This window comes from Manis javanica, chromosome 13 (assembly GCF_040802235.1).
Source record: "Manis javanica isolate MJ-LG chromosome 13, MJ_LKY, whole genome shotgun sequence".
Taxonomy (NCBI): Eukaryota; Metazoa; Chordata; class Mammalia; order Pholidota; family Manidae; genus Manis; species Manis javanica.
The window spans coordinates 38,825,379-38,850,134 of NC_133168.1; the positions used below are offsets into that span (position 1 = coordinate 38,825,379).

The following is a 24,756-nucleotide window of genomic DNA, read 5'->3' on the forward strand; positions in this document are numbered from 1 at the left end:
AGTGGAAAACTTCATAATTCACAGAGCATCAGGTAGCAGCAATTTTTAGCGGAGCACAATTTTGACCCCAGAACAAAGCTCAAGAATGCAAAAATATGTAGTATTCAAAAAAATGTTAAAAATCAAAATACCTGGCACCTGATCAAAAATTAAAAGGAATGCAAAGAAGCAGAAAACTATGACTCATAATAAAGAGAAAAAAACAATCAACTGCAAGTGAACCAGAACTGACACACGACAGAATAAATAGACAAGGACATTAAATCAGTTATTGTAACTGTTTTCTTAAGTTCAAGAAACTATAAGAAAGATGGAATATGTTAAGTAGAAACATACAAAACATAAATATTATCCTGAATGGGATTAAAGGCAGATTAGAATTTGCAGAAGATTAGTGAATTTGAAGGCACAGCCACAGAAACTCTCCAGAAAGAAACAAGAGTTAAAAAACAAATGAGAAAAACCTCAAAATATCAGTGAATTGTTAAATTTCTTTAAGTGGCCAAACATATGAGTAATTAAATCCTTAAAGGGGGTGGAGGCAAGAAAAACTACTTGTAGAAAAATGGTCAAAATTTTTCTAAATGTGATGAGAACTACATGCCCACAGATCAAAGAAGACCAGAGAACCTAAGCACAACTAACAAGAAAACTAAATAAAAAAACATCTTAATCAAATGGCTTAAAATCAGTGATAAAGAGAATTATCTTAAAAGTAGTCAGACGAAAAAAAATAAATTCATTCTTAGACACAAAGATAGAGTACAGCAGATTTCTCATCTGAATGCAAACAAAAAGTGAAGTACTTCAAAGTATTACATGAAAGTATTAAAATTAAAAAGCTACCAAACTGCTGAATTTTTTATCCAAGGTTAATTAAAAACATAAAGAAAAACTATCAACCTAGAATACTTTATCAAAGGAAAACATCAAAGGCAGAGGAGAAACTTAAAAACGATTCATCACCAGCAGAATTCAACTACAAGAAATGATAAAGGAAAAAAACATTCAAGCAAAAGGAAGGTAATACAGATGAAAACCTATACCTACACAAAGAAGGAAGAGCACAAGAAATGATGACTACATGGGCAACACATAAGATATTTTTCTTATTATTTAAATCCCTGTATAAGATAATAGACTGTGTAAAGAAAAAGTAATAATGTAAAAGCTCATAGACTAGAAGAGAGAAACACATAAGTATATTTTTATGATTCTTAGGTTATACATGAAGCAATATAGTAGTATAGTATTGCTTAAAAGTAGACAGGTTCCTACATTTTAAGGTGTATGTTACAAACACTAAAAGTAACCACTATCATAACTCAACAAAGAATTACAGAATCAGCTAACAAAGGAGATATAGGAAATTGTAAAAAATACTACTAATTCAAGAGAAGGCAAAGGGAAGAAAAGAACAGATGGGACAATTAGAAAACAAATAGCAAAATGTAGATTTAAACTGAACTGTTATCCATAATCACAAAATGCAAAGAGTCTAGTACTCCCAATTAAAAGGCAGACATAGTCAGAATGCAGAGTAAGACCCAACTACAGTGACATAGTTTGGCAAATCTTATTCCTAAAACCATATGGGTCTAGAAGACTTATGATTGCTGAATATTTAAATTTATATTTATATATAGACTATATATATAACATTTTAACATAAATATAATTAATTATTATATTAGTTTCAGGTATACAACATAATGATTCCATATGTGTATATACTGAGAAATGATCACTACAGTAAATCTAGTTAACATCTGATTATATTTCTTTAATGTTATTGTTTGTGTAAGTTTTCCATTTCTGAAATAATTTTGGTATTAAAAATTATTCATTTTATTCTGTTTTCAGATTTATTGATGTAAGTTTATAATGATTAAAAAATCTCTATTATATCAGATTTTATTCCTATTTTAATTTGAGCCTTTCTCCCTTTTGCCTGTAGTAGAACTTTATCCATTTATTACTGCTCTTACTTTTATTATTTCCTTTGTTCTATTTTATGTTTACTATTCTTTTACTAGCTTTCTTGAGTTAAAGATTTAAATCACCGTTCTTTTCTCCCTTTCCTTCCTCTTCCCTCTCTTTCTTAATAGAGAAGATGAAAAACGATGATGTAGTCTGACATGTGTGTGTGATACACACACACACACAAGAATAAATATATGAAGAGATTTTCCAAAACTGATGAAAGACATCAGAATGGAATCAAAAGTGTTTCAATGCCCAAGATACTAAAGAAAGTATAAAGAAAACCACACCTAGGTACATTATAGTAAAACTGCTGCAAACAAAGGAAAATGTAAAATCAGCAGAACACTAAAGAGTGTAGCAATAAATATACAGATGACTTACAGAGAAACCAATCACAATGGAATAGTACCTTCAGAGTGCTGAAAGAAAATAACTGCCAATCTGGAATTCCATATCAAGAAAATATCCTTTAAAAACAAATGTTTACATAACATTCAATTCATAATAAAAAGGCAGAAACAACCTTAAGGTCCACATATTGATGAATGGATTAAGAAAATGTTATATACACATATAAATGACTATTATTCAGTCTTAAAATTAAAACAGAAGGAAATCTTGTTATATGCTACAAGATGAATGAACCTTGAGGACATTACAGTAGGAGCAAAAAACCAGTCACTAAAAGGCATAAATAGTGCATGATTCTACTTATACAAAAAATTAATGGGGTTTAGGACATACTACCCCAAAACATGGCCCACTGGCATACTGAAATTTTTACACTGAAGGAGTTTGAGAAAACAGCAGAAGCAAGAATGTTACTCTGACTCTTTCTCCTCCCCCTTCTTCCCTGAAATAGTTCATAAAAACCCTCATGTGGGCGGGTGCCCTCCCTACACACAGAGGAAAGGAACATACTTATCTCTGAAGACAAAAGAACACAAAGAAGAATCCTAACAAACAAACCTTGCTAAATTCCCCCCCCCCACCACCAGTTTACTACAATTATACTCCTTAACCCATCATATTCCTCCATGACCTTCACCAAACTTATCATAAAATACTCAGGTCTAACTGTTACTCTGGGTCTTTATTTCCTTATGAAGGCTTCTGTGTTACATAAAACTTGTATTAAATTTGCAGCTTTTCTCTTGTTTATCTTTGTAAGTTTAATTTCCAGATCCAGTAAAGGACCAAAATGGGTCGAAGAAAAGTTTTTCCTCTTCTACAGTATCCAAAGCAGTCAAGCTTATAGAAGAGGAAAGTAGTATGGTGGTTTCCATGTGCTGGGGTGAGGGAGAAATGGGGACTTGCTGTTGAATTGAGTACAGAGTTTGAATTAGAAAAAGAAAAGGGATCTGTAAAAAATGTGCATAAAGTTAACAACACTGTACTGTACACTTAAAGATTTGTTGGAAGGACAGATTGCACATTATGTGATTTTTTTTTACCACAACAGAAAAAAAAAAACTGAGAGCTAGAGCTGCTTCTGGGTACCCATTAAGTCTCAGCCATTCCTTTTGCTTGGGAATTGACTGAGACAGATGGTGAGTTCCTGACCAGAATGGGTCATTACAGCATAATAAGAAAGGAAGCAGGCAGAATACTTCAAAATACGGCCTAAATCAGAAAATGGGTTAAAGAAAAGTTAAGTCAAAACTGAGAAACTACTACAACTACATTACCAAACAAAATATTAAACCTAGTTAAAAATGTAGTGACCCCTATACCTGATCCAGGAGAATAAGATTTTGTGCAAATGCAGTCTCTAGTTGAAAAAATACAAAAAAGCAAAAATGTGTATCTGTTTCATTTTGAGAAGGTTCCTTTCCTTTTCTAAATAAATTTGGTCTCTAAAAATAGCTTCCATTGAGATTTTAAAATCATTACAGATGCTACCACCAAATGAATTATGCTTAACAGCCATAGTGAATCATTTATCAGAAATAGTTATCAAAGAGATATTTCTGATGCATAGAGAGAGAGAGAGAGAGAGAGAGAGAGAGAGAGAGAGAGAGAGAGAGAGAAACTGAAAAAAAGGAGTAGGTGGTCAAAGGTCTAGTGTAGGAAGAAAATGACTACTGAAATTTTAGTCTTTAATTTTCCAAATATTTCCTTTTTCGCAAACTGTCTCAAAAGAATGCTATAAAAGGGAAAATGTACAACCTTGTGAAAATTTATCACCTGTTCTCATTAGTTTACATTTTCAAACTACAGTTGACCCTGAACAACTCGGGAGTTAAGGATAATGACTCTTCACACAGTAGAAAATGCATGTATGACTTTAGACTACCCAAAAACTTTACTACTAATAGCTTACTGTTCACCAGAAGCCTTATAGATAATATAAACAGTAAATTAACACATTTTTTGCATGTTATATATATCATATATATAAGCTATGTTCTTAAAGTAAGCTGGAGAAAAGAAAATGTTTTTTCAAATTTTGCAAATCTCCAAAAACTTTTCCAACATATTTATTGAAAAAAAAAATCTGCACATAAGTGGATTCATGCAGTTCAATCCATGTTGTTCAAGGGTTAACTGTACATCTAGTACTATAAATAAGGTATAAAACATTTTTTTAAAAACTGTCTCATCACCTTTACCCTCCACAATTGGCTTTCACACATTTTGGGCAAATAGAAAATATGATCCTGGGCTTTAGGTTTGAAATGTACCTCTAAATATACTTAATTTGTTTTAGTATGATGGAAAGAAGGGTTATATTAATTTTTCTTGGACTAGTCAGAATTTTAAATTTCTCCAACAAGTGGTGCTGCCAAACAAAGTTAAGTGTATCACTTGAAAATATTCCCAAAGTATATTAAAAGGGCTCTCTTACATTTGTCTTACAGATCTTTTTAAGATTTTGTTCAGTAATAAAGAATCTGATTAGCCATTGTTCCTGGTTTCCAGGAAGGAAACTAAATGTTTGGAATATTTTTTGTTATCCACACGCAGCCTGGACCACACCTATATTTATGCTAATGAAGTGACTCCTGGGTCCTGGATAGCATTTCAGGATGTGGGCTATTCACCAGAAAATAAACCATGTAATTAGAGGTTTGATACTCTGAGCCAGTCCATCTTCTAAGGAGAGGAGGCTGGAAACTGAGTTCAATCATGTGCTCAATGATTTAATCAACCATGTGTATACCATCAAACTCCAATAAAAACTCTGGAAACTCTCCAGATCTATAGCCAGTTTATTATGTTAGTAATGTAAGTTAGAAAGATGGATATGAACAGCTGGAAAAGGGGAAGATAAGGCTCAAAGAAGCAGCACCAAGGACAAGTTTCAAAGAAAAAACTGCCCAAACTCTGTCCAGAGAGAGGGTCCCATGTGGAGACAACAACAGTTTTGCAAGGAGATAACTTCCTCCCCAACCAAATCCCAATGGAAGGAATTAAGAACTGCCAAAATCACACCTCAGCATGAGGAAAGGACATGCTCACTGAGAGGGAGGACTATATAGAAAGACCAAGTCAAATAACCCCCACCTTGTCAGACAAAGAGAAGCCTCCTAACCAGAATGTAATATATAAGCCTCCCACCTAAAAGATTGAGGCCTTTGATCTCCCTTTATGTGTATTCAAATAAAAATTTCACTCTGCTTTAGTATTGTACCTCTGCCTTTCAATTCTTTGTTGCAGCAGGGACAAGGACTACGGAGAACAAAATCAACTCGTAACAGAAGTGTGGGTGGCTTAGGAATCCCACTTCAGGCTGGCATCTGAAGATAAGCAGTTTGTTGGGTACTGTGCCCTTAAAGCTGTGGAGTCTGATGCTAATTTGGGGTATTGTAGGGAAAATGGAAATTTCATGGCCAGGAGTCTCACCTGATTCTAATCTCACCCATTGTATACATGTGATGAGGTAATACTTAGCCTGCTGCACAAGCACCTACTTGCATACCTGTTGGCAGTAAGCTGTTTACCACCAATATTACTTTAACTATTAGAGCTCTGCCTGGAGTGTACTGTCAGTCAAGGAAATATTGGCCTCGAGGAGTGGTGGTATGGGTAAAATTGCAATATTTCCAGATTCTCTTGCCTGGCCTAGTGCATTTCCATATCAATAGGTGTTTCCAAGGGGTGGAGAGAGGTAGTCCATCTCTGTATCAATAGGTGATTACAAAATGGGTGGAGAGCAAACACATACCTGGAGCTGAGAGATTTGGTGGGGTCCTCTTGCAGCCAGGTTGCAAGAGACACAGGTGAGCAGAAGTAGACTGCTTATAAGCAATAAACGAGTTTCTCCCACTTTATTTCTCCATTTGATTGATTTTGGCTTCAAAGGTTATTTGCCCCGGGCCTGGAACATTTTCCCCCCCAGTTACAGGTAGAAAGGAAGGAAACTAGTGCCTGGAGATGTAATTGGTCACAGTGTCTGACAGTCACCATAGCACACTAGTCTTCTCCTAGCCAGGTGCTAGGAGAAGAGCCAGAAACAGAAGCAGAGAGCCAAGAGAGAGGGCATAGGGAAGCCACAGAGCTCCATGCTAAGAAGAAGGGAGCCTAGAGAAGAAGGAAGCAGAAAGCAGCAGAGATGGAGCTATGAGTGGAGGCAGCTCCCAAAGCAGAGACTGGAGCCATGGCCAGAGGTGGAGATAGAGTTGTGCATGAAGAGAGCTATAAGACCACCATGAAAATAAAGCTTGATATAGCCCCTTTTACCCCCAATATTTTGTTATTATCCTGTCTCATCAAATTCATAGTGATCTTGCCTGAAGCGGGAAACCCCCTCCCCCTGAAGCAATAGGTATTTAGTAAAGGAACTGAATTGCATGATAGCATTTGCATTAAAAAATATTCTGTTTAGAGGATTTAGAAAATGATTCCAGAATAGTACATACCTAAGTATAAACAACCAAAATAACCTAGCTAGGAATGAACTATTAAAACTCTATTCAAATCAGCTGATAAAAAATAATCAAATCTCACATCAACACATGTGATGGAAAATAACCATGACTCTTGCACTCTGAGGTCCATCTCAAAATAAAAGATATGTACTACAAATTACAATTACTAAAATCTCAACTGATTTAATCTACAGAGTTGGAGTTTTAATAACTTCTAATAACCGTAATATGTATACTGTGTATGTAATAACTCAATGTAAGTCGGGGGGGGGTGGCGGCGGGGGAATGTGTTCCCAGGCCAGGGCAAATAAACCATAAACAACTGAAACTGAAATCAGTTGAGGGAAAAATTAAGTGGGAGCAACCTTTTTATTGCTTACAAGAATCCTGACTCCATTTGTCTACTCCTGCTCACTTGTTTTTCTGGCCGCCACTCTCACTCGCTCCCCTGTTTCTCTCCCATTTTGGCTGGGAAGCCAAAAATCTCTCCTGTCCCAGGGCATGCTTGCCTCTCCCTCCACCCCTTGTAAAAACTTACTGTTAAGACTAAGGAGAGAAGAGCTCCCCTCCACACCTTGTAAACACCTATTGATATGGAAATGGACTAAGGCCAGGAGAGAGTCTGGAAATACTGCAATTTTACTCACACCACAGTATATAGGTCTTGCTTTAAGAAATCTGATCATAAATCCTAGCTTATAAAGCAAATGAATTAGAAGGACACTATGAATTCAAAAATGAATATCACTACTTATTTTAAAAGCTTACCTAGCACAATTATGTGATTTTTACTTCCACACGTATCTAGATGAGAAACATACTGTAAATTGCAAGTAATGACAAAATGAGGACTCCCCTTTACACTGTCAGTATCATTTACTATTAACATTAACTCAGCTGTCACCACAGAAGGTAAAAGGGTTTCTGTTCAGGATCAGTCTCAGGTGCACTAACTTACCCCTAAATCTTACCTGATCGATTCAGTGGCAAAAGGTGAGCAATTTCAAAGTGCAAACCGTTACAAAACTACTGTATCAGCAGCAACACATGTTAACCATCAACCTTTACCTCTTTTCCATTAAAATGAGGCTATTTCCTCTGAATGAGTATTTGGTGAGTACCTATTATGAGTAATGAAAGGTAAAACAACGAGTCTCTTCTGTGAGGTAGTTCAATGAGGAGATTCTAATGAGATTCAAGCACCCAAACCTAACTATTATATACAAGACATGTATATGTGGCTGCTATTTGTCAAGAGCTCCTATGCACCAGGTAGCAGTAGTGCTTTTTACAGACATTCATTCTGAAGGCTCCCCACCAGTAAGATGGCAAACTTCCGGCTTCTCTTCGGGGTCCTCAGTTCCCGCCGGCGCCACCTGAAGCCCAATCACCTCTCGCCCCCCTCCCAATCCCAGCACCTAGCCAACAGCCACCAGCCCCGTAGAAGTGACACCTCAATCAATTCATGCCCCTTCCTATATAACCCAGCACCTTTCCCTAATAAAGCGGAACTCTCCGGTGAATTGCTGCTATGTGTCGCTCCTTTCCTTTCATTGGTGCCGAAATCCAGGAGACGGGACACCCCAACTGGGCCCCGTCTTCCCCCCGACACCAGCAGCAGCTTGCCCTCGTCCTCTTTTTCCGGCGCTGGCTCATCACACTCACAACTCCTCTCTGGCCTTTAGGTAAGTTGCCCCCCCGGAGTAGGCCACTCTTCTCCAAGCTATCGTAGTGCCATTGACCGTGATCGTCCGGCAAGGCCCTGACGCTCGGGGATGAGAAGGGAACGCTCCCCGCCTCAGGCCTTCATGCCTGCGGCGGACCCTCAGGCCCCTCCTCCAACAGCCATAAATCCCCGCCTCAAGCCTTTACGGCTGCGGCGGACGCTCAGGTCCCTCCTCCGACAGTCATAAATCCCCGCCTCAGGCCTTCACGGCTGTGGCCGACCCTCAGGCACCCCCCTCCAACAGCCGTAAACGAGGTGACTCCTTTGTGGATGAGAACGCTCCCTTTTCCCCACCTCCTCCTTCAGCTCCGTCCGCCGAAAACGCCTAGCACTAGGTACCTCGTGACTCCGGCACTCTGCCTTCTTAGGGAAGTCTGGGTGATGACCCACACTTCCTAAAAAATTCCGACTCATATATGAGTTTCCGCAGACCATCAAGGATCATCGGGGACGCCCTTTGTCTCCTTGTGGTCTGCTTCCAGTCCGAGGATCTCCGTTTGTCTTCCCCTGTTTGTCTCCTTCTCTGTCCTTTAGCCATGGGAGCCTCCTCATCCCTCCCTGAAGGTTCACCTCTTGAATGCCTGCTTAAGCATCTGGCTACCCTCTCCCTGATGCCTCATATAAAACCAAAACTTCTCCGTAAATATTGCTCCCAAGATTGGCCGACATACCCCCTAGACAATAACAACCAATGACCGCAGGGGGAACTCTTGATCCTAACATCACTCGCGATCTTTTTAACTACTGCCAGCGCCTGAAAAAATGGAAGGAGATTCCCTATATCAAAGCTTTCCACCTCCTCCTCCCCCAGCCCCCTCCCACGTTCTCCTAGCCTGCAAGCCACCACCCCCGCAGAAGCCTCCCGTTCACTCCCTTCCCCTTCTTCTCCTACAACAGCCCTTCTCCCTTCCTCCCCCACCATCTCCTCCCCCATCTCACCTCCTCCGCCTTCGACCCCCGCAGATTAAGCCTGAGCCTTTCAGCCCCCCCTTTAACTAGGTCCCAAGGGCCTCCTCTGTCTTTGCCCTCATCACCTGTTTCTCCCCTGTTAGGGACCGCCTTTGTCTTCTCACATGTTTGTAGAGAGAATGGGAAAGCACCTCCCCCCATGTCTGAACGCAGCATGGGAAAGCAGAAGCTAAACAAAAACCGGTGTAGTCCTTAGAAGTTATCTGTCCACAAAAACATATCTTGCCAAGACTCCTCACTCTGAAAATAGGGAGACCTTAAAGATGTGTAGAAACACCGCCCCTGCTTCTAGCTATGCCCTTCCCCCACTTGCCGATGTGGCAGGAATAGAAAACAACACATTCCATAAGCAATTAACTGGAGCCCTGCTGTAGCTCAATTAGTAGAGCATGGGACTCTTAACCTCAGAGTCATGAGTTCAAGCCCAACTAAAGCAGCAGAGGCAAGCAGCTGGGCTGCTAACTGACGACACGTGGGTCCGATTCTATCTTTCTTTATTTTCTTTGCCCACCCTTCTGCACTTCAGGACCTGCTCGACTAGGCATGGCTAGACCACGTCACTCCCCCACAGACTGAGCCAGAACCGTTCAGTCCCCCTCAGACTCGGTCCCAAGGGCCTCCCAAAATTATCGCCCCCCTCTGGGAAGTAGCAAGATCTGAAGGCATCGTGCGCGTTCACATCCCTTTCTCCTTAGGAGATTTAGCCCAACTAGAGAAACGCCTAAGTTCCTTTTCCACTGATCCCACGACATACATCAAGGAGTTTCAATGGACCCTCCAGTCTTACAGCCTCACACATCATGACATTTTCATGCTCCTGGCCAATACTCTCCTCCCTGAAGAGCGTAGACGAGTTTGGGACTTCGCCCAAACGCACACTACCGAAACCCACAGACTGACCCCACCTATCCCCCTGGCCCCACTGCTGTCCCTGAACAAGACCCACACTGAGATTATAACACCGCCATGAGTCTCTGCTCTCGAAATATTTTTGCCTCCTGCTTAATAGCAGGTCTGAAAAAGGCAGCTCGTAAAGTAGTCAATTTTCAAAAGCTCCAAGACATAATTCAAAAGAGAGATGAAACCCCCTCCGAGTTCTTAGACAGACTCACTCAAGCACTATTACAGTATACCAGCCTAGACCCAGAAATACCTAAAGGAAGACATGTCCTTATGACATACTTCCTAGCTCAAAGCTACCCCGACATTAAAGCTAAACTGAAAAAGTTAGAACAGGGCCCCGCTACCCCACAGACTGAGATCCTAACAGTAGCCTTTAAAGTCTTCCATAACCGGAAGGAGGAGAAAGAAAGCGGTAAACAAAAGGCTGATCAGGCCAATTTCCAGATGTTGGCCCAGCTGATAAAACCACAACCTGGGCGCCCCTCTACAGACAAGCCCCCCCCAGGAGCTTGTTTCAAGTGCAGAAAAGAGGGACATTGGTCAAGGGCGTGCCCCTCCCCCAGATCTCCTACCACCCCATGCCCCAGATGCCAGAAAAAGGGCCACTGGGGGTCTGATTGCCCAACCACCTGAAGGGGAGGCTGGACGAACAACCCCCATCTTAAGTCCGCCGTAGTGGGGCTGGCAGAAGAAGATTGATGGGGCCTGGGGGCTTCTCGCCCGACCATTTCCATCACCAAACAGGAGCCCAGGGTTACTTTAACAGTAGAAGGTCACCCCATCTCCTTCCTCCTAGATACAGGAGCCACCTTCTCAGTCTTGTGAGAATACCGGGGCCCTACCACGCCAGCCATTACTCCTATAGTCGGGGTAGGAAGTAAACAGATTTTCCCATTAAACCCCCCCCCCTTTTATGTACAATCCAAGACAATCCCATACCTTTCTCCCACTCCTTCCTGGTTGTGCCCCAGTGTCCCATCCCTTTACTAGAACAAGACATCCTTTCCCTCCTCCACGTTTCCATAACTATATCCACTCCCACAGCCCCCAGTACTCCCTTTCTGATGGCCCTCATAGCTGACGACCCCCCTCTACCCAATGAAAGCTCCGGTTCTGCCCTCATACACCCTGTAAATCCCAAAGTTTGGGACATTACAAGCCCCTCCGTGGCCCTATGTCCCCCTGCCTCTATCAAATTATGTGACCCCTCTCAGTATATCTGTCAGGCCCAATACCCCCTAACCACTTCAGCCCTCATAGGCCTCCAACCCATCATTCAAGATCTCTTAAACAAAAATTACCTCAGACCCACTCACTCCCCATTTAATACCCCCATATTAGCTGTTAAAAAAACCAACGGATCTTTCCGCCTTGTCCAAGACATTCGCCTCATCAACATAGCCATTGTCCCTATCCATCCCTTAGTTCCAAATCCATACAGCCTCAGCATCCCACTTCTCAGTCCTAGATCTCAAGGACCCATTTTTCTATCCCTCTAGACCCCTGCTCCCAAGATTTTTTCATCTTCACCTGGACAGACCCATACACAAGACATTCTGAACAACTCACTTGGACAGTTTTGCCACAAAGCTTCCGAGATAGTCCCCATATTTTTAGACAGGTCCTAGCTCAGGACCTCAAACAGTTTCATCATGATCACTCCAAGTCCACCTTATTATAATACATAGACAATCTTCTACTCTGCAGTCTCTCGTGGGAACAGTCTCAACTTGACACTGCCTCCCTACTTAACCTTCTAGCTTCCAGAAGTTACTGAGTATCCCCCGTCAAAGCTCAAATCTCTTCCCCTCCTGTCACTTACCTCAGATTCCTTCTATCTCAACAAAGACAGTCCATTACCTTAGACAGAAAATGGCTCCTCTCTGACCTGCCCATTCCCAAAACCAAGACAGAAATCCTTTCCTTTCTAAGCCTAGCTAGATATTTTAGAGCATAGATCCCTAACTTCTCCCTGCTCCCTGTTGGCAAGACCCCTATACGACCTCAGCAAGAGCCCCCCTAAAAAACCATTATCCTCCTCACCCCGACACTCCTTCATTAAGCTCCATCGAGCCCTTGTAGAAGCCCCAGCTCTCCATCTTCCTGATTTGTCGAAGCCCTTCTCATTATACATTCATGAGAGGTCCAGTCAAGCTCTAGGAGTCCTAAGCCAATATTATGGCCCATCCTTTGCCCCAGTAGCTTATCTCTCTAAGCAATTAGACCCCACTGTCCAGGGATGAGCCCCCTGCCTATAAGCATTAGCCGCTAGACAGCTCTTGCAGAAAGAAGCTCATAAACTGACATTCAGGGTGCCCCTTACCATTCTGTCCCCACATCATCTAAAAGATCTCTTAACCTACAAAAGTTTACAGACTCTCCCTCCCTCCAGACTCCTCACCTTACTGTTCTCTTTCCTCCAAAATCCCGTTCACCCCCTTTGCCATCCATACCCGAATCATGACTTTTTCCTCCTTTACTGCTCTCTTGCTTTTTTCCTCATTCCTATTGTCTTCCCCGCCACCCCAGCCTCCTTTGTATGGCGATTCAAAGTCAGAGAGACTTACACACAGCATCAAACAAAAGTTACTGCCCTCATTGCCACACCAGACTGCCCTCTGAAAAGCTGCTCTGAGCCTTTATACCTCCACTTTCCTCCCTCCACCGAAGTGTTCAGTAGCAGCTACCCTTATTCTCCCTACCTCTGCTTCCTCTATGACCAAAAACAAGCCTATTGCAGGCGATAGCCAGACACCTACAAGAGATGTCCCTACTGGTCTTGTGCAATTCACTACATGAGTAACTTCCAGTACCCACAGTATTACTCCTCCAACCGTTTCATGAAATATCCCAACGGCTCATTCTCCTTATCAATCCCAGATCCCTGGGACTCTTGATGAGCTGCCAGAGTCACAGCCTCAGTTTACTATGGGGGGGGGGGTCCTCGACCCCGCACGGTACCCTTCATATCTCTCAAAAGTATGTTCCCTCTCATTTCCAGATCTCTCAAGTTGCATCAGATAGCAGACATTCTGAAAAAGTCATTATCCAAACTCTTGACGGCGCCTCTTCATCTTCTTATCCCCACCCCTCTTCCCATTTCTCCTACTCTTCATTACAGCTCATTCAGGACACCACCATCTTTCTCATCCACACCCTTAACACCGCCAATTGTTTCTTGTGTGCGTCACTACAGCGCCCACAAGGGGCTGGCCGCCGTGCCCCTTAATATTTCCAACTACTCCTTCCATGCAGAAAGACGACCCCTCTGCCCTCTGGCAGGCATACCCCTATGGGAACCAGAATACGCAGATAATCTCACCATCCACCACTGTGTAGGCCCAACTCCACCCCCCTCCAGCGCACTTCACTGCCTCTCTATCTACACCCCTACCTCCGGCTCTAAGAGTTTTACGCAATCGGGACACTTCTTTTAGTGTAATGGCAGTCTTTTCAACTCACTGCCTCTCAACTCCGATACACCCTGCATTCTCGTCACCCTAATCCCACAGTTAACACTTTACAGCATGGCAGAATATCTTGAGCTCCAACCTCCCTTGCCCTCGCGCACGAAAAGAGCTGCTTTCCTTCCCATCATGGTCAGTAGCTCTTTGATCACCTCAGCCATTGGGGCAGGGTTTTCGGGAGAAGCCTTGGGCCACTCTCTGTGGGCAGTTAGAGATCTCGACGCCAAACTTGAGGGAGCCCTGACATCCACTGCCGATTCTCTAGCCTCTCTCCAAAGACAGGTCACTTTGCTAGCTAAAGTCACCCTTCAAAACCGGCGGGCCCTAGATCTGTTTACAGCCGAGAAGGGTGGCACCTGCGTCTTCCTCTGGGAAGAGTGCTGCTATTCTGGCATTGTAGAAACTAACATTACCAAACTCACCGACCTTGCCTCCAGCCTCCACTCTGCTTCCAATTCCAACCCATTCTCTTCAATACTAACAAACCCCCTCCTCACCTAGCTCTGGCCCATTGCAGGCCCCATAATAATCATTCTTCTCGCCTGTCTCTTCTTACTCTGTATAATAAAGTTCATCAAATCCCAAGTCAGAAAAATCTCTAATCAAGCTTTCAACCAGCTTTTACTCAGGAACTACCAGCTTCTGGCCACAGAAGATCCCTCACCCTCACGTGACCTCCTCACCACACGCTGAGATGGACCCCTCTCTCCACTGGAAACTGTTCCTGGAAACAATGGCCGCAGACGCCTGGCTCCTGACACCCATATCCTCTTGGCACCATTGGAATCAACAGGTCCTCAACCTATGGTTACAGGGAACCTTCATTGATTTCCAAACCTGAAGAAGTCCACATCTACTCGTCCTTACTGCGGGGAGTCCTATCAACCCTTTCCTCCCAATCCTCAAGCCCTCACTCCCTTCTCCGCCCTGTTCAGCAGGAAGCAGCCAGAGAAAAAGCAACGTCCACAAACCCATAGAGGAGAAAGGGGGGAATGAAGGGTCCCCACCAGTAAGATGGCAAACTTCCGGCTTCTCTTCGGGGTCCTCAGTTCCCGCCAGCGCCACCTGAAGCCCAATCACCTCTCGCCCCCCTCCCAATCCCAGCACCTAGCCAACAGCCACCAGCCCCGTAGAAGTGACACCTCAATCAATTCATGCCCCTTCCTATATAACCCAGCACCTTTCCCTAATAAAGCGGAACTCTCCGGTGAATTGCTGCTATGTGTCGCTCCTTTCCTTTCACATTCACTTAATCCTCATGGCTCTAAAACTAAGGTGTACAAAGGGAATTGCCTCAAAGTCATCTTCAAAAAAATATCATTTTTAAGAGTTAAAACTGCTATAGCCAGGAAGATAAGTAGATCAATATGCAAAAGGTCAAATATAAAGAATCAGAAACAAGATTTTCTTTTTTTTATTTTTTTGAGTTGTTCTTTAAAGTTAAATATTTTTTCTCCTGCGATGGGGCACATTTAGGAATATTTGATCTGATGTAATTATCCAGAGACTACAACTATAGAAGTCATACACATTGTAAAAAAAAAACCCACATTCTTCTCACACAGTTGTGGCTAATGTGATATTTTCAGACACAATATCCAGGTATCATTAATCATACCATATTGCAAAATTGAAAGGTCAGATCTTTACTCTCAGTTCCATCCAGTTGGACAACAAATCCTGTCAATTCTTTCTCTGAAATAGACTCTGCATGTGTTATTGCCATTTTAAAGGCCATTCCTTAGTCTAATCTAGTTCCTGGAAAAAGTTATGCTACAGATCGGTTCTAATTTTTAACATTTTTATTGAAATATAATTGATATACAATATTACATTGGCTTCTGATGAACAACATAGTGATTGGACAATTACATATGGTACTAAATATTCACCACAATAAGTGTAGCTACCATCTGTCACCATACAAAGATATTATAATAATATTGGTTATATTCCCTATGATGTACTCCCATCCCTATGACTAATTTATAATTAGAAGTTTGTACTTCTTTTAATCACCTTCACTTATTTCACCTGAACTTCCCCCTCCTAACCATGGTAACCAAAAGTCTTTGTCTTTGTGAGTCTATTTCTGTTTTATTTCTTTGTTAGTTTTGTTTTTCAGATTTCACATGTAAGTGAATATGGTAATTTTTAACACTACACATTACAGAGAATTTTACATATGAATATTTTTACTTTTAAATGTTAGTTATGTTGCTTTAGAAACAAGTTACTTTTTCTTCTGTTTTGTACAATAGCAAATATGTTGATTACCAAAATTTTCATAATAACCTTGTAAAAAAAAATCAGAGATTATTTAAGATACTGTGATGTACTGTTTACAAAACCACTCACAATTATTTCCCTCCCTCTATTATTTATGTTCCTTTACAATGTGATTTTGCTGTTCCTATTGCCCAAAAGTAAAGTCTACTGGCCTGTGACCAATAAGAATGTAGTGGAAGTGATACTGAGCCAGTTCCACTCAGGCCTAAACCTCAAGAGACCTTGCATGTTTCATTTACTCTTTGAATTCCACCCAGCCACCATAGGTACAGCCCAGGCGAGCCTGCTGGAAGATAAGAGACTACCTGAAGCAAAGACAAGCCATCCAGCTGAGCCTATCCTAGGTCAGCCAGCTGTTACCTAAAAACACAGCTACATGCATTGAATGCATGAATGAAACTAGTTGAAGAACTAGATGAAGAAGTGGCCAACTGAGCAACCTGAATTATTTAGGATTATTTCCTTAATATGATACAATACAAAAAATTTGAGAAATACATTTTTAATAGATTATCTCAATAGTTATTTGCATTCCTAATGCCATATAGTGAATGTGTATGTGTGTCCCCCAACCCCAAATTCATATATTAAATCTTAATGGCCAATATCATGGCCTTTGGGAGATGATTAGGTTGTCAGAAATAAGCCCTCATGACTAAGATCAGTACCTTTATAAAAGATGTCCCAGCAAGCTCCCTTGCCCCTTTCACCATGTGAGTTATAGCAAGAACCAGGAAGTTGTCTCTCACCAGACAAATAACTTTGCTAGTGCCTTGACCCTCTTCTACCCATCCTCCAGATCTGGGAGAAATAAATTTCTATTGTGTCTATGCCACCAAGGCTATGATATTTTGCTATAGCAGCCCAGATGGACCAAGGCACCTATTAATGTATACCTAAATGGACTGGTAATTACAATGTTGTTCAAAAAAGTGATAAAAGCCAAATGATTCTGATTGCTTGAAGGAAAGTACATTCATGTTTAAGTCTGAATTTTGGTCTGTTTAAAAAAGTATTAATTTCAAGTATGTATAGTGATGGAGATATCTCTAGTTATCTGTAATTACTCATATATAAAATACATTTGTACAACAAATATCTAATATTTTAAAATAACTTTTTCATAAAATCAAAACTATCTTTTACAGTCTTCATTCATTTATCAAATATGGAAGTACCAAGCATTAATAAGCATATACTCTGTGCTAGGCTCTATTCAAGATGCTGGAAACATAGTGGATAACAAGAAAGTTCAGATTTCTATGTTCTTGTTTATATTCCAGTAGATCTTGCTTAATACTGATGAATTTCTAAGAAAAATCTTTTGAAATTTCAACTATTAAATATATTTGAAGACTGACTTAGGATTTAATTTTAAGGCTAAATGTCTACTACTTAATCCCATATAAACCCATGAAAATAAGTAGTAATTGGCATTAAGAAAAAATGCCTCCTCAAACTATTTCCCAATTACCATTATACCCTACATGTTTAATTATCCCAAAAACATACATAAATAATATAGAACCAATATCTATATATCATAGATAATATAGTTGAGTAATATTAATATTTATTGCTCAAAAATAATCAGGAAGCTATTAAGTATAAAAGAATTTTTTGAGCTTCCACACATAAAAATACAACATTTTTTCAATGCCCCCCTAAATTACCAAAATTGTTATCTCTAAGTTATTTTATTTTAAACATTCGTGATTTTCATAGTTTCTTTGCCTTCAGATCTAACCTGTATTAAAGTAATTAGTACTTTAAAGTAGCTTTCCAATTTGATAGTCCCCAAGTGCAAACACAAAGACTCTGTACCTTACAGCTTTGATAGTTCATTAGCTTTGTGGCTAACTTGTTATATGAACAAAGAAAAAGCAGGGGAGTTTCCAAATAATGGGTTACTCTAATAAAAATGGAAGGATGGCTGAAAACAGGCAGACAGACTGACCATCCAAATTTCAGTTCTTACAGTGACTGGTATCAGGAAAGGATAAACATGAAATATCAATGTATTTGTAAGGTTCTATTCCTTAAACTCTAAGTAGTGGATACAACGGTATTCATTAATCTATATTTCTATGTGCCTGAAGAAATAATTTTTAAAAAATAGACTCACCGATCAATTACAATTTCTTTCTGTCTTAGTAGTCCTTCTTTTATTTTCAGCACTGATTCCCACTTACTGAAATCCTGATAGCCAGAAGGTGAATAACTTTGATGAGATGATCCAGTCAACACCTGCAGAAACATGTTTACACTATTAGTAATCTAAAAGTATAAAGGGAATATTTATGTATCCTCTAATATTTTCCCAATGATTTTCATTAAAAAACCAAACTCTTCTTTGATTTTTTAAAACACTATCTGAAATCACACTTGTGAACATAACATAACTTGAAGAATCTCAAGGAAGTTCCAATGTAAAAGTCTGAGTCTAATGAAGAACTGGTCGCAATAGAACATTTAATCTGGCTTATTTTAATACTATACAAAAAATCTTGATCTGATTACCTGTGGAAGCTTCCTAGAAATAAGATTAATCACTGCCTAAGGAAGGAGTATAGTTAAAGAATGTACCATGGCCAGACTAGACAAATATTACCAAAGGGTTTCCACAAGAAAATAAAAATGGTATCTGTAGCATGCAGATTTCAAATTGTCATTCATCCCATCATTTAATTATATTAAAATTTCAAAAGCAAGTGTTTTCACAAAGTAGTAAATATATCCATAGAAAATATGACTACTAAGCAGATAATCTGGATGATTACTGGTCTCTAGTATAAAACATATCATTTAGAAAAAAATCTACTTAGAATTAAAGAAAAATTTCAGTTATTTAAAACAAAACAATAAAAACCAATAACCAATATGGCAGATATCCTCAAATACCTATGACTGAAACAGAAAAGAAAACTTAGTACTAGTGTTATGGGTTGAAATGTATCCCCTGAAAAAGATAAGCTGAAGTCCTAATGCCCAGTGCCTTAGAAGGTAAACTTATTTGGAAATAGGGTGTTTGCAAATATAGTCAAGATGAAGTCCTTAGGATAGGAATTAATTCAATATGACTGGTATCCTACGTAAAGGGGAAATCTGAACAAAGACATGCACAGAGGGAAGACTATATGAAGAGACAGAGAGAAAACACCATGTGAAGATGAATGCAGAGATCAGCATGTTGCATCTGTAAGTTGCACAAAAGATTGCTGGTAAACCACTAGAAACCCAGCCTGGAAACAGATTCTTCTTCTTCGGAAGGAACCAAGTCTGCCAACACCTTCATTTTGAACTTCTAACCTCCAGAACTGTGAGACGATATATTTCTATTGTTTAGGCTACTGGGTTTGTGTCCTTTGTTATGGGTAGCTCTAAGAAACTACAACTGGTAAATCAAATAGGAACATAAATTATTTGGCAGGCTATATGGTACTATACAAACACAAAACAACTTTAGGAGGATTTAAATGTGATATATTTATTCTTTGTTTTCCAAAGATGTTGACAAGACCTGCTTCTGAATAAACAACTAACTGTGTGACATCAGCTAGTACTAAATTAATTCTTTAAATTAAGATGATTGTCAAGTAATACTAGGAGAGGGTGATTCAGGCAGGAGAAAGGCAGGACAAGATGAACAGACTAGTAAGGATACCAAGTGATAACAGGGGACATAACACTGTCAGATGGTCAGATATTTGGAGTGTAAGTGACACAGAGTTGTAGGGGCAGGTTAGCTGGCAATCCTGCCTCTGAATTTCATTGTTCCCTTGCCTAACATACAACTTTGATGTTAGGCAAAGGCTGATATACAGCCAATATGCACCCGTGCAGACATGTTAGTTGTAATACTGAAGTACTTTCATTGCGGTTAACTAGCTGCTCCCCAAACCTCCTGAATGCCTTCTCCACTCTGGAGGACTCCCCATCATCCACCAAATAAGAGTTACTTCCTGGCATAAAAAGGGCCTTCTGGATGTTCCATCCACAAATAGCATCCTTTCTGATTGGCTGGCTCCTTCATGAGTCATCTTCCCCCTCAAATCCTCACATCTCAACACTATCTACCAGCTTCTGTTTAGTTAGTAAAGCTAGGATTCAAAACAGGCAAACCCCCAAAAGGAGCACATAGTCTTAAGCACCCACTGTTATACTACTACTACTGTGGCCTAATTAACTAAGGTATTTCAAATTTATCATAAGTATAAAAAATTTTTTAAGTAATTGCTCTTAGAAGCTATAAGAGGATTCAGCACCTAACAGTACTGTGGATGTGAAGAGAAAGTCTCCACTTACTGCAGCTCCAAGTTACTTAATGACTACCAATTTAATGGGTAATTCATTTGAAAAAAATTTATTTTGTCAAGTTGTAGCTCAAAAAGGAATTCATTAAAACTAGTAGAAGCTAAGCAAAACAAGAGACCATATTAACAGTTCCAAAACTCAACATAAGATTTGGAAGTTACCAGATTGATTTTGTGAACCATTTGTGCTATAATTTATAATACTAAGTATTTCACTTGTTTGGAGACTAATAGTGAATACGTATTTTATTTATATACTGAGTTATATATTAAATATATATAATTATTTATATATTTAAAATATTGGTTTTTGTATATATTTTATATATTGTTACCATGCCTAACAAAAAACTTCCAAGGTAGCATAAAGATCTATGCCCTCCTCTTCCAATGATCTGAAAAAGGTTCCTCATTTTTTATCACACTTCAGGAATGACCTATACCATAATATCTGAAGATATGTGTACTTTATACATCTTGGCCCTACTTCGGTAAGACAGGTACTTAAGCAGTAGATGATCTTCTCAAGAAGGCATTAGCTATTCTGCTCTTCATAAGCCATCTACTAAATTGTTTTCCTGTGACTGACAATTTCCTAAAGAAAAGTCTCTTATTGTTTTGGAACACTTCTTGGCATCAAGAAAGAGGAGGTAAACAGAAGGAAAACCAGGTTTGCAAGAGAAACATAAATACTACTACTTGGTTTACAGCACTTGAACAATTCGCAGGATGGACCACTAAAGTACTTGCCAGATACTTCCATGAATATATCTAAGATGAAATATGACAATTTATTCTTCTGATTTGTAGCTCCCTTGATCTAAACCCTTTAGAAAAAAAACAAATAGTAAGCTATGAAACTGAACAAATAGGAATAAAGAAAAAGGAAGTCTTTCCCTGTAAGTAAGATGCAACAACATTTGAAAGTTGCTGAGAATAAATCTTAAAAGTACTCACCAAATAAAAAAGAATTGTAACTAAGTATGGTGACAGATGGTCTTGTAACTAAGTATGGTAACAGACAAATAGACTTAAAGTGGTGATCATTACACACTGTATACAAACAGCAAATCATGCTGTACACCTGAAACTAATATAATGTTAAATGTCAATTATACCTCAATTTTAAAAGGATGTAGTATACAAATTACCAAATCAGCAGCCTGATAGTCTTCCTTCTTAACTCCAACCCTGATTCATGAAAGTGGTTTAAATATGAGAATGAAACCTGACACACAACCAAATGCTGCAGGTGGACTTTAAAGTGGACTGTTTATATCTGCCTGTCCCTAAAAGTGACAGAGACATTTTTTTAATTTCTAAGGGTTTTATAGTGAGGCCCTAGTCAATGCTACAGTAAATGAAGTAATAGAATGCAAGGTACCTACCAAGAATTTTTTTTAATCATTTTGTGAAGGCTCAAATAACAAGGCAGCCACTGTACCTTACTGATTTTGCATACAAGATAGACAATGCTACACTACTAAAGATATACAGAAAAGGAAGAATTGATGAATATTTATTTTCATTATAATTTACAGCAGTTCAGGCTCCAGTCTTGAGGCTGGAAGAGACTAAAAGAGAATCGGATAGAAATATCAGACTGTTTAGCACCAGATGTGGACAAAAAGCAGTATGAACACCTCAGTATTATTTATGCTTTGAATTCTAACACAGAACTGGGAATAAGAAGGGAATCTGATTATGTTAAAATTGGTTCTTCCTCACATTTCTACATTGTAATCTCACAGAGGTTATTGTTAAAAAATTGCCAATTTAACCTGTCAGAAAATGTTAAAAGTCTCTTCTCCTTATTTATAAAACATAATTTGTCTTCTCTCTACACATCTGGTAGGCTAAAGAGACCTTAAAAACTCTTACTAGTAACAGTTATCAACTAGGTTCCAAGCACTACCCAAAAGCAGACAGGGTTTGGGGGTAGTATTTTCCCTCTGACAATGACAAAATAGAAATCCTGAGTTTACATAAATGCACAATTTACTGCTCTAGATAGCAATATCTTAGCTTTGGAACATTAACATATGTGGCAAAAGGAAGATACCCAAGAGCAATTTTATTAAAACCTTCTCATTAAAAGTCATTGAAAATTAAACTCAATATAAAAATATTTTCTTTTTTACTGTGGAGCAGGAGTTATTGTGGTTTGCAAACTATGCTCTTGCATAATACTGGCTATCATGAACAACACAGTATCACAAGTGACAGTATCATTCTTGGATATCATAAAATCCATACCAAAAAAACAGACGCATTAAATGAAAATGAGAAACTTTTATATTGGAAAAGGTAATATTTACCAAGAATATAAAATAGTCACAAATATTATACATTTGATTATTATAGCATATCTCATATGAAAAAAAAACTATTAAAAATAAATTGAGAAGCAGCAACCTATATGTGCATTAATAGATGAATGGATAAAAAAAGATGTGGTACATGTATACAATGAAATATTACTCAGCCTTATAAAAGAATGAAATCTTGCCATTTGCAGCAGCATGGATGGACCTAGAGGGTATTATGCTAAGTGAAATAAATCAGACAGAAAAAGATAAACACTGTATGATTTCACTTATATGTAGAATCTAAAAAGCAAAACAAATGAACAAATAAAAACAGAAATAAACTCAAACAGAGAATAGACTGGTGATTGCCATGGTGAGGTGGATATAGGTGAAACAGGTGAGGCGGGTAAATATTAGTGGGAATGTTTATGGGAGGCAAATTCCCTCAACTTTTGCTTGTCTGGGAATTGTTTAATCCCTCCTTCATATTTAAATGATAATCATGCTGGATACAGTATTCTTGGTTCAAGGCCCTTGTGTTTAATTGCATTAAGTATACCATGCCATTCTCTTCTGGCCTGTAGGGTTTCTGTTGAGAAGTCTGATGATAGCCTGATGGGTTTTCCTTTGTAGGTGACCATTTTTTCTCTCTGGCTGCCTTTAATACTTTGTCCTTGTCTTTGATCTTTGCCATTTTTCTTGCAGGTGTGGATGAAGTCTGGCTGTTGTCCTGTGTCTTCTGGTCTCTCTTTAAGGATTAGTTGTATTTGTTGTATTTTCAAAAATATATATGCTTTTGGGAGGAGATTCCCACTGTCCTACTCATGCCGCCATCTTGGCTCCACCCCCTTAGTGGGAATGTTTAATACATTGATCTGGGTGATGGTTACACAGGTATATACACACAAAAAATAAAAATATGAACTATGAAACAAATGGAGAAACCAATTAATCCACAGAGTGAAAACTTTAGTACATCTTTCTGAAATAGAAAGATCAGAAGTTGGCAAATTCACTTCACCATGTTTTTGTATAGCCTGCAAACTGAAAATGGATTTTATATTTTTAAATGGTTAAAAATAATCAAAATAAAAATATTTTTATGACACATGAAAACTATATGAAATTTTAAAAATCAGGGTCCATATATAAAGTTTTACTGAAACACAACCATGTTCTTTCTTTTCATATCATCTATAGCTGCTTTCCTAACATCCAAATTGAAGTTTCAAGAGATACTCCCTATCTCCCCATCCCATATATGTCTGTATGTCCACAGATATGTGTGTGTATGCATGAGACTATATATATTTAAAATTTGTTATTCAAGGAACACTAAAAATGTATTGTGATATAGAATACCAATAAATCTAGAATTTTAGATGAAATGTACATCTTCCTGAGAAAATAACATTTACAAAATTAACTTTTGAGCTAAACTATCTGCATAATTATAGGAGAGATTTGAAAAAACTAAGTCTGTGCCTTAAACAAGGTACTGATTTTACAACTAGTTTCTACCTAAATTTAAAGAAAAGATAAAATAGTAAAGGAAGAAAATTTTTGAGGAAGATAGTAAGGTAGGGCTTAAATAATAATAATAAAGCATGTTATAAATCAATCATATTTAAAACAATAATACACATTGTAATGGATCCAGAAATTCAAATTGAAACAATACTAGTATTTTTTGGTATTACTGAAACTAAACAACACTCTTCTAAATAATACAGAGATTTTGACGGAATGAAATTGAAAATTTATCAAAATATGTGGGATTCAGCTAAAGCAGTACTGAAATGGGAATCTATAGCACTAAACAGTTACATTAGAAAAGAGGAAATGTCTCAAATCAATAATCCAAACTCTCATCTTTAGAAACTAGAAGATATACCCCAAAGCAAGCAGATGGAAGAAAATAAG

General features: G+C 38.9%; 1 protein-coding gene across 1 annotated transcript in view; it reads right to left on the reverse strand.

Moving 5' to 3' along the window:
- CEP85L (centrosomal protein 85 like) overlaps positions 1–24,756 on the reverse strand; it is a 174,361-nt gene that overhangs the window by 51,692 nt on the left and 97,913 nt on the right. The window contains exon 4 of the mRNA XM_017680016.3: positions 18,337–18,458. Coding sequence (XP_017535505.3) covers positions 18,337–18,458 — 122 coding nt within the window. The remainder of the gene's footprint in view (positions 1–18,336; positions 18,459–24,756) is intronic.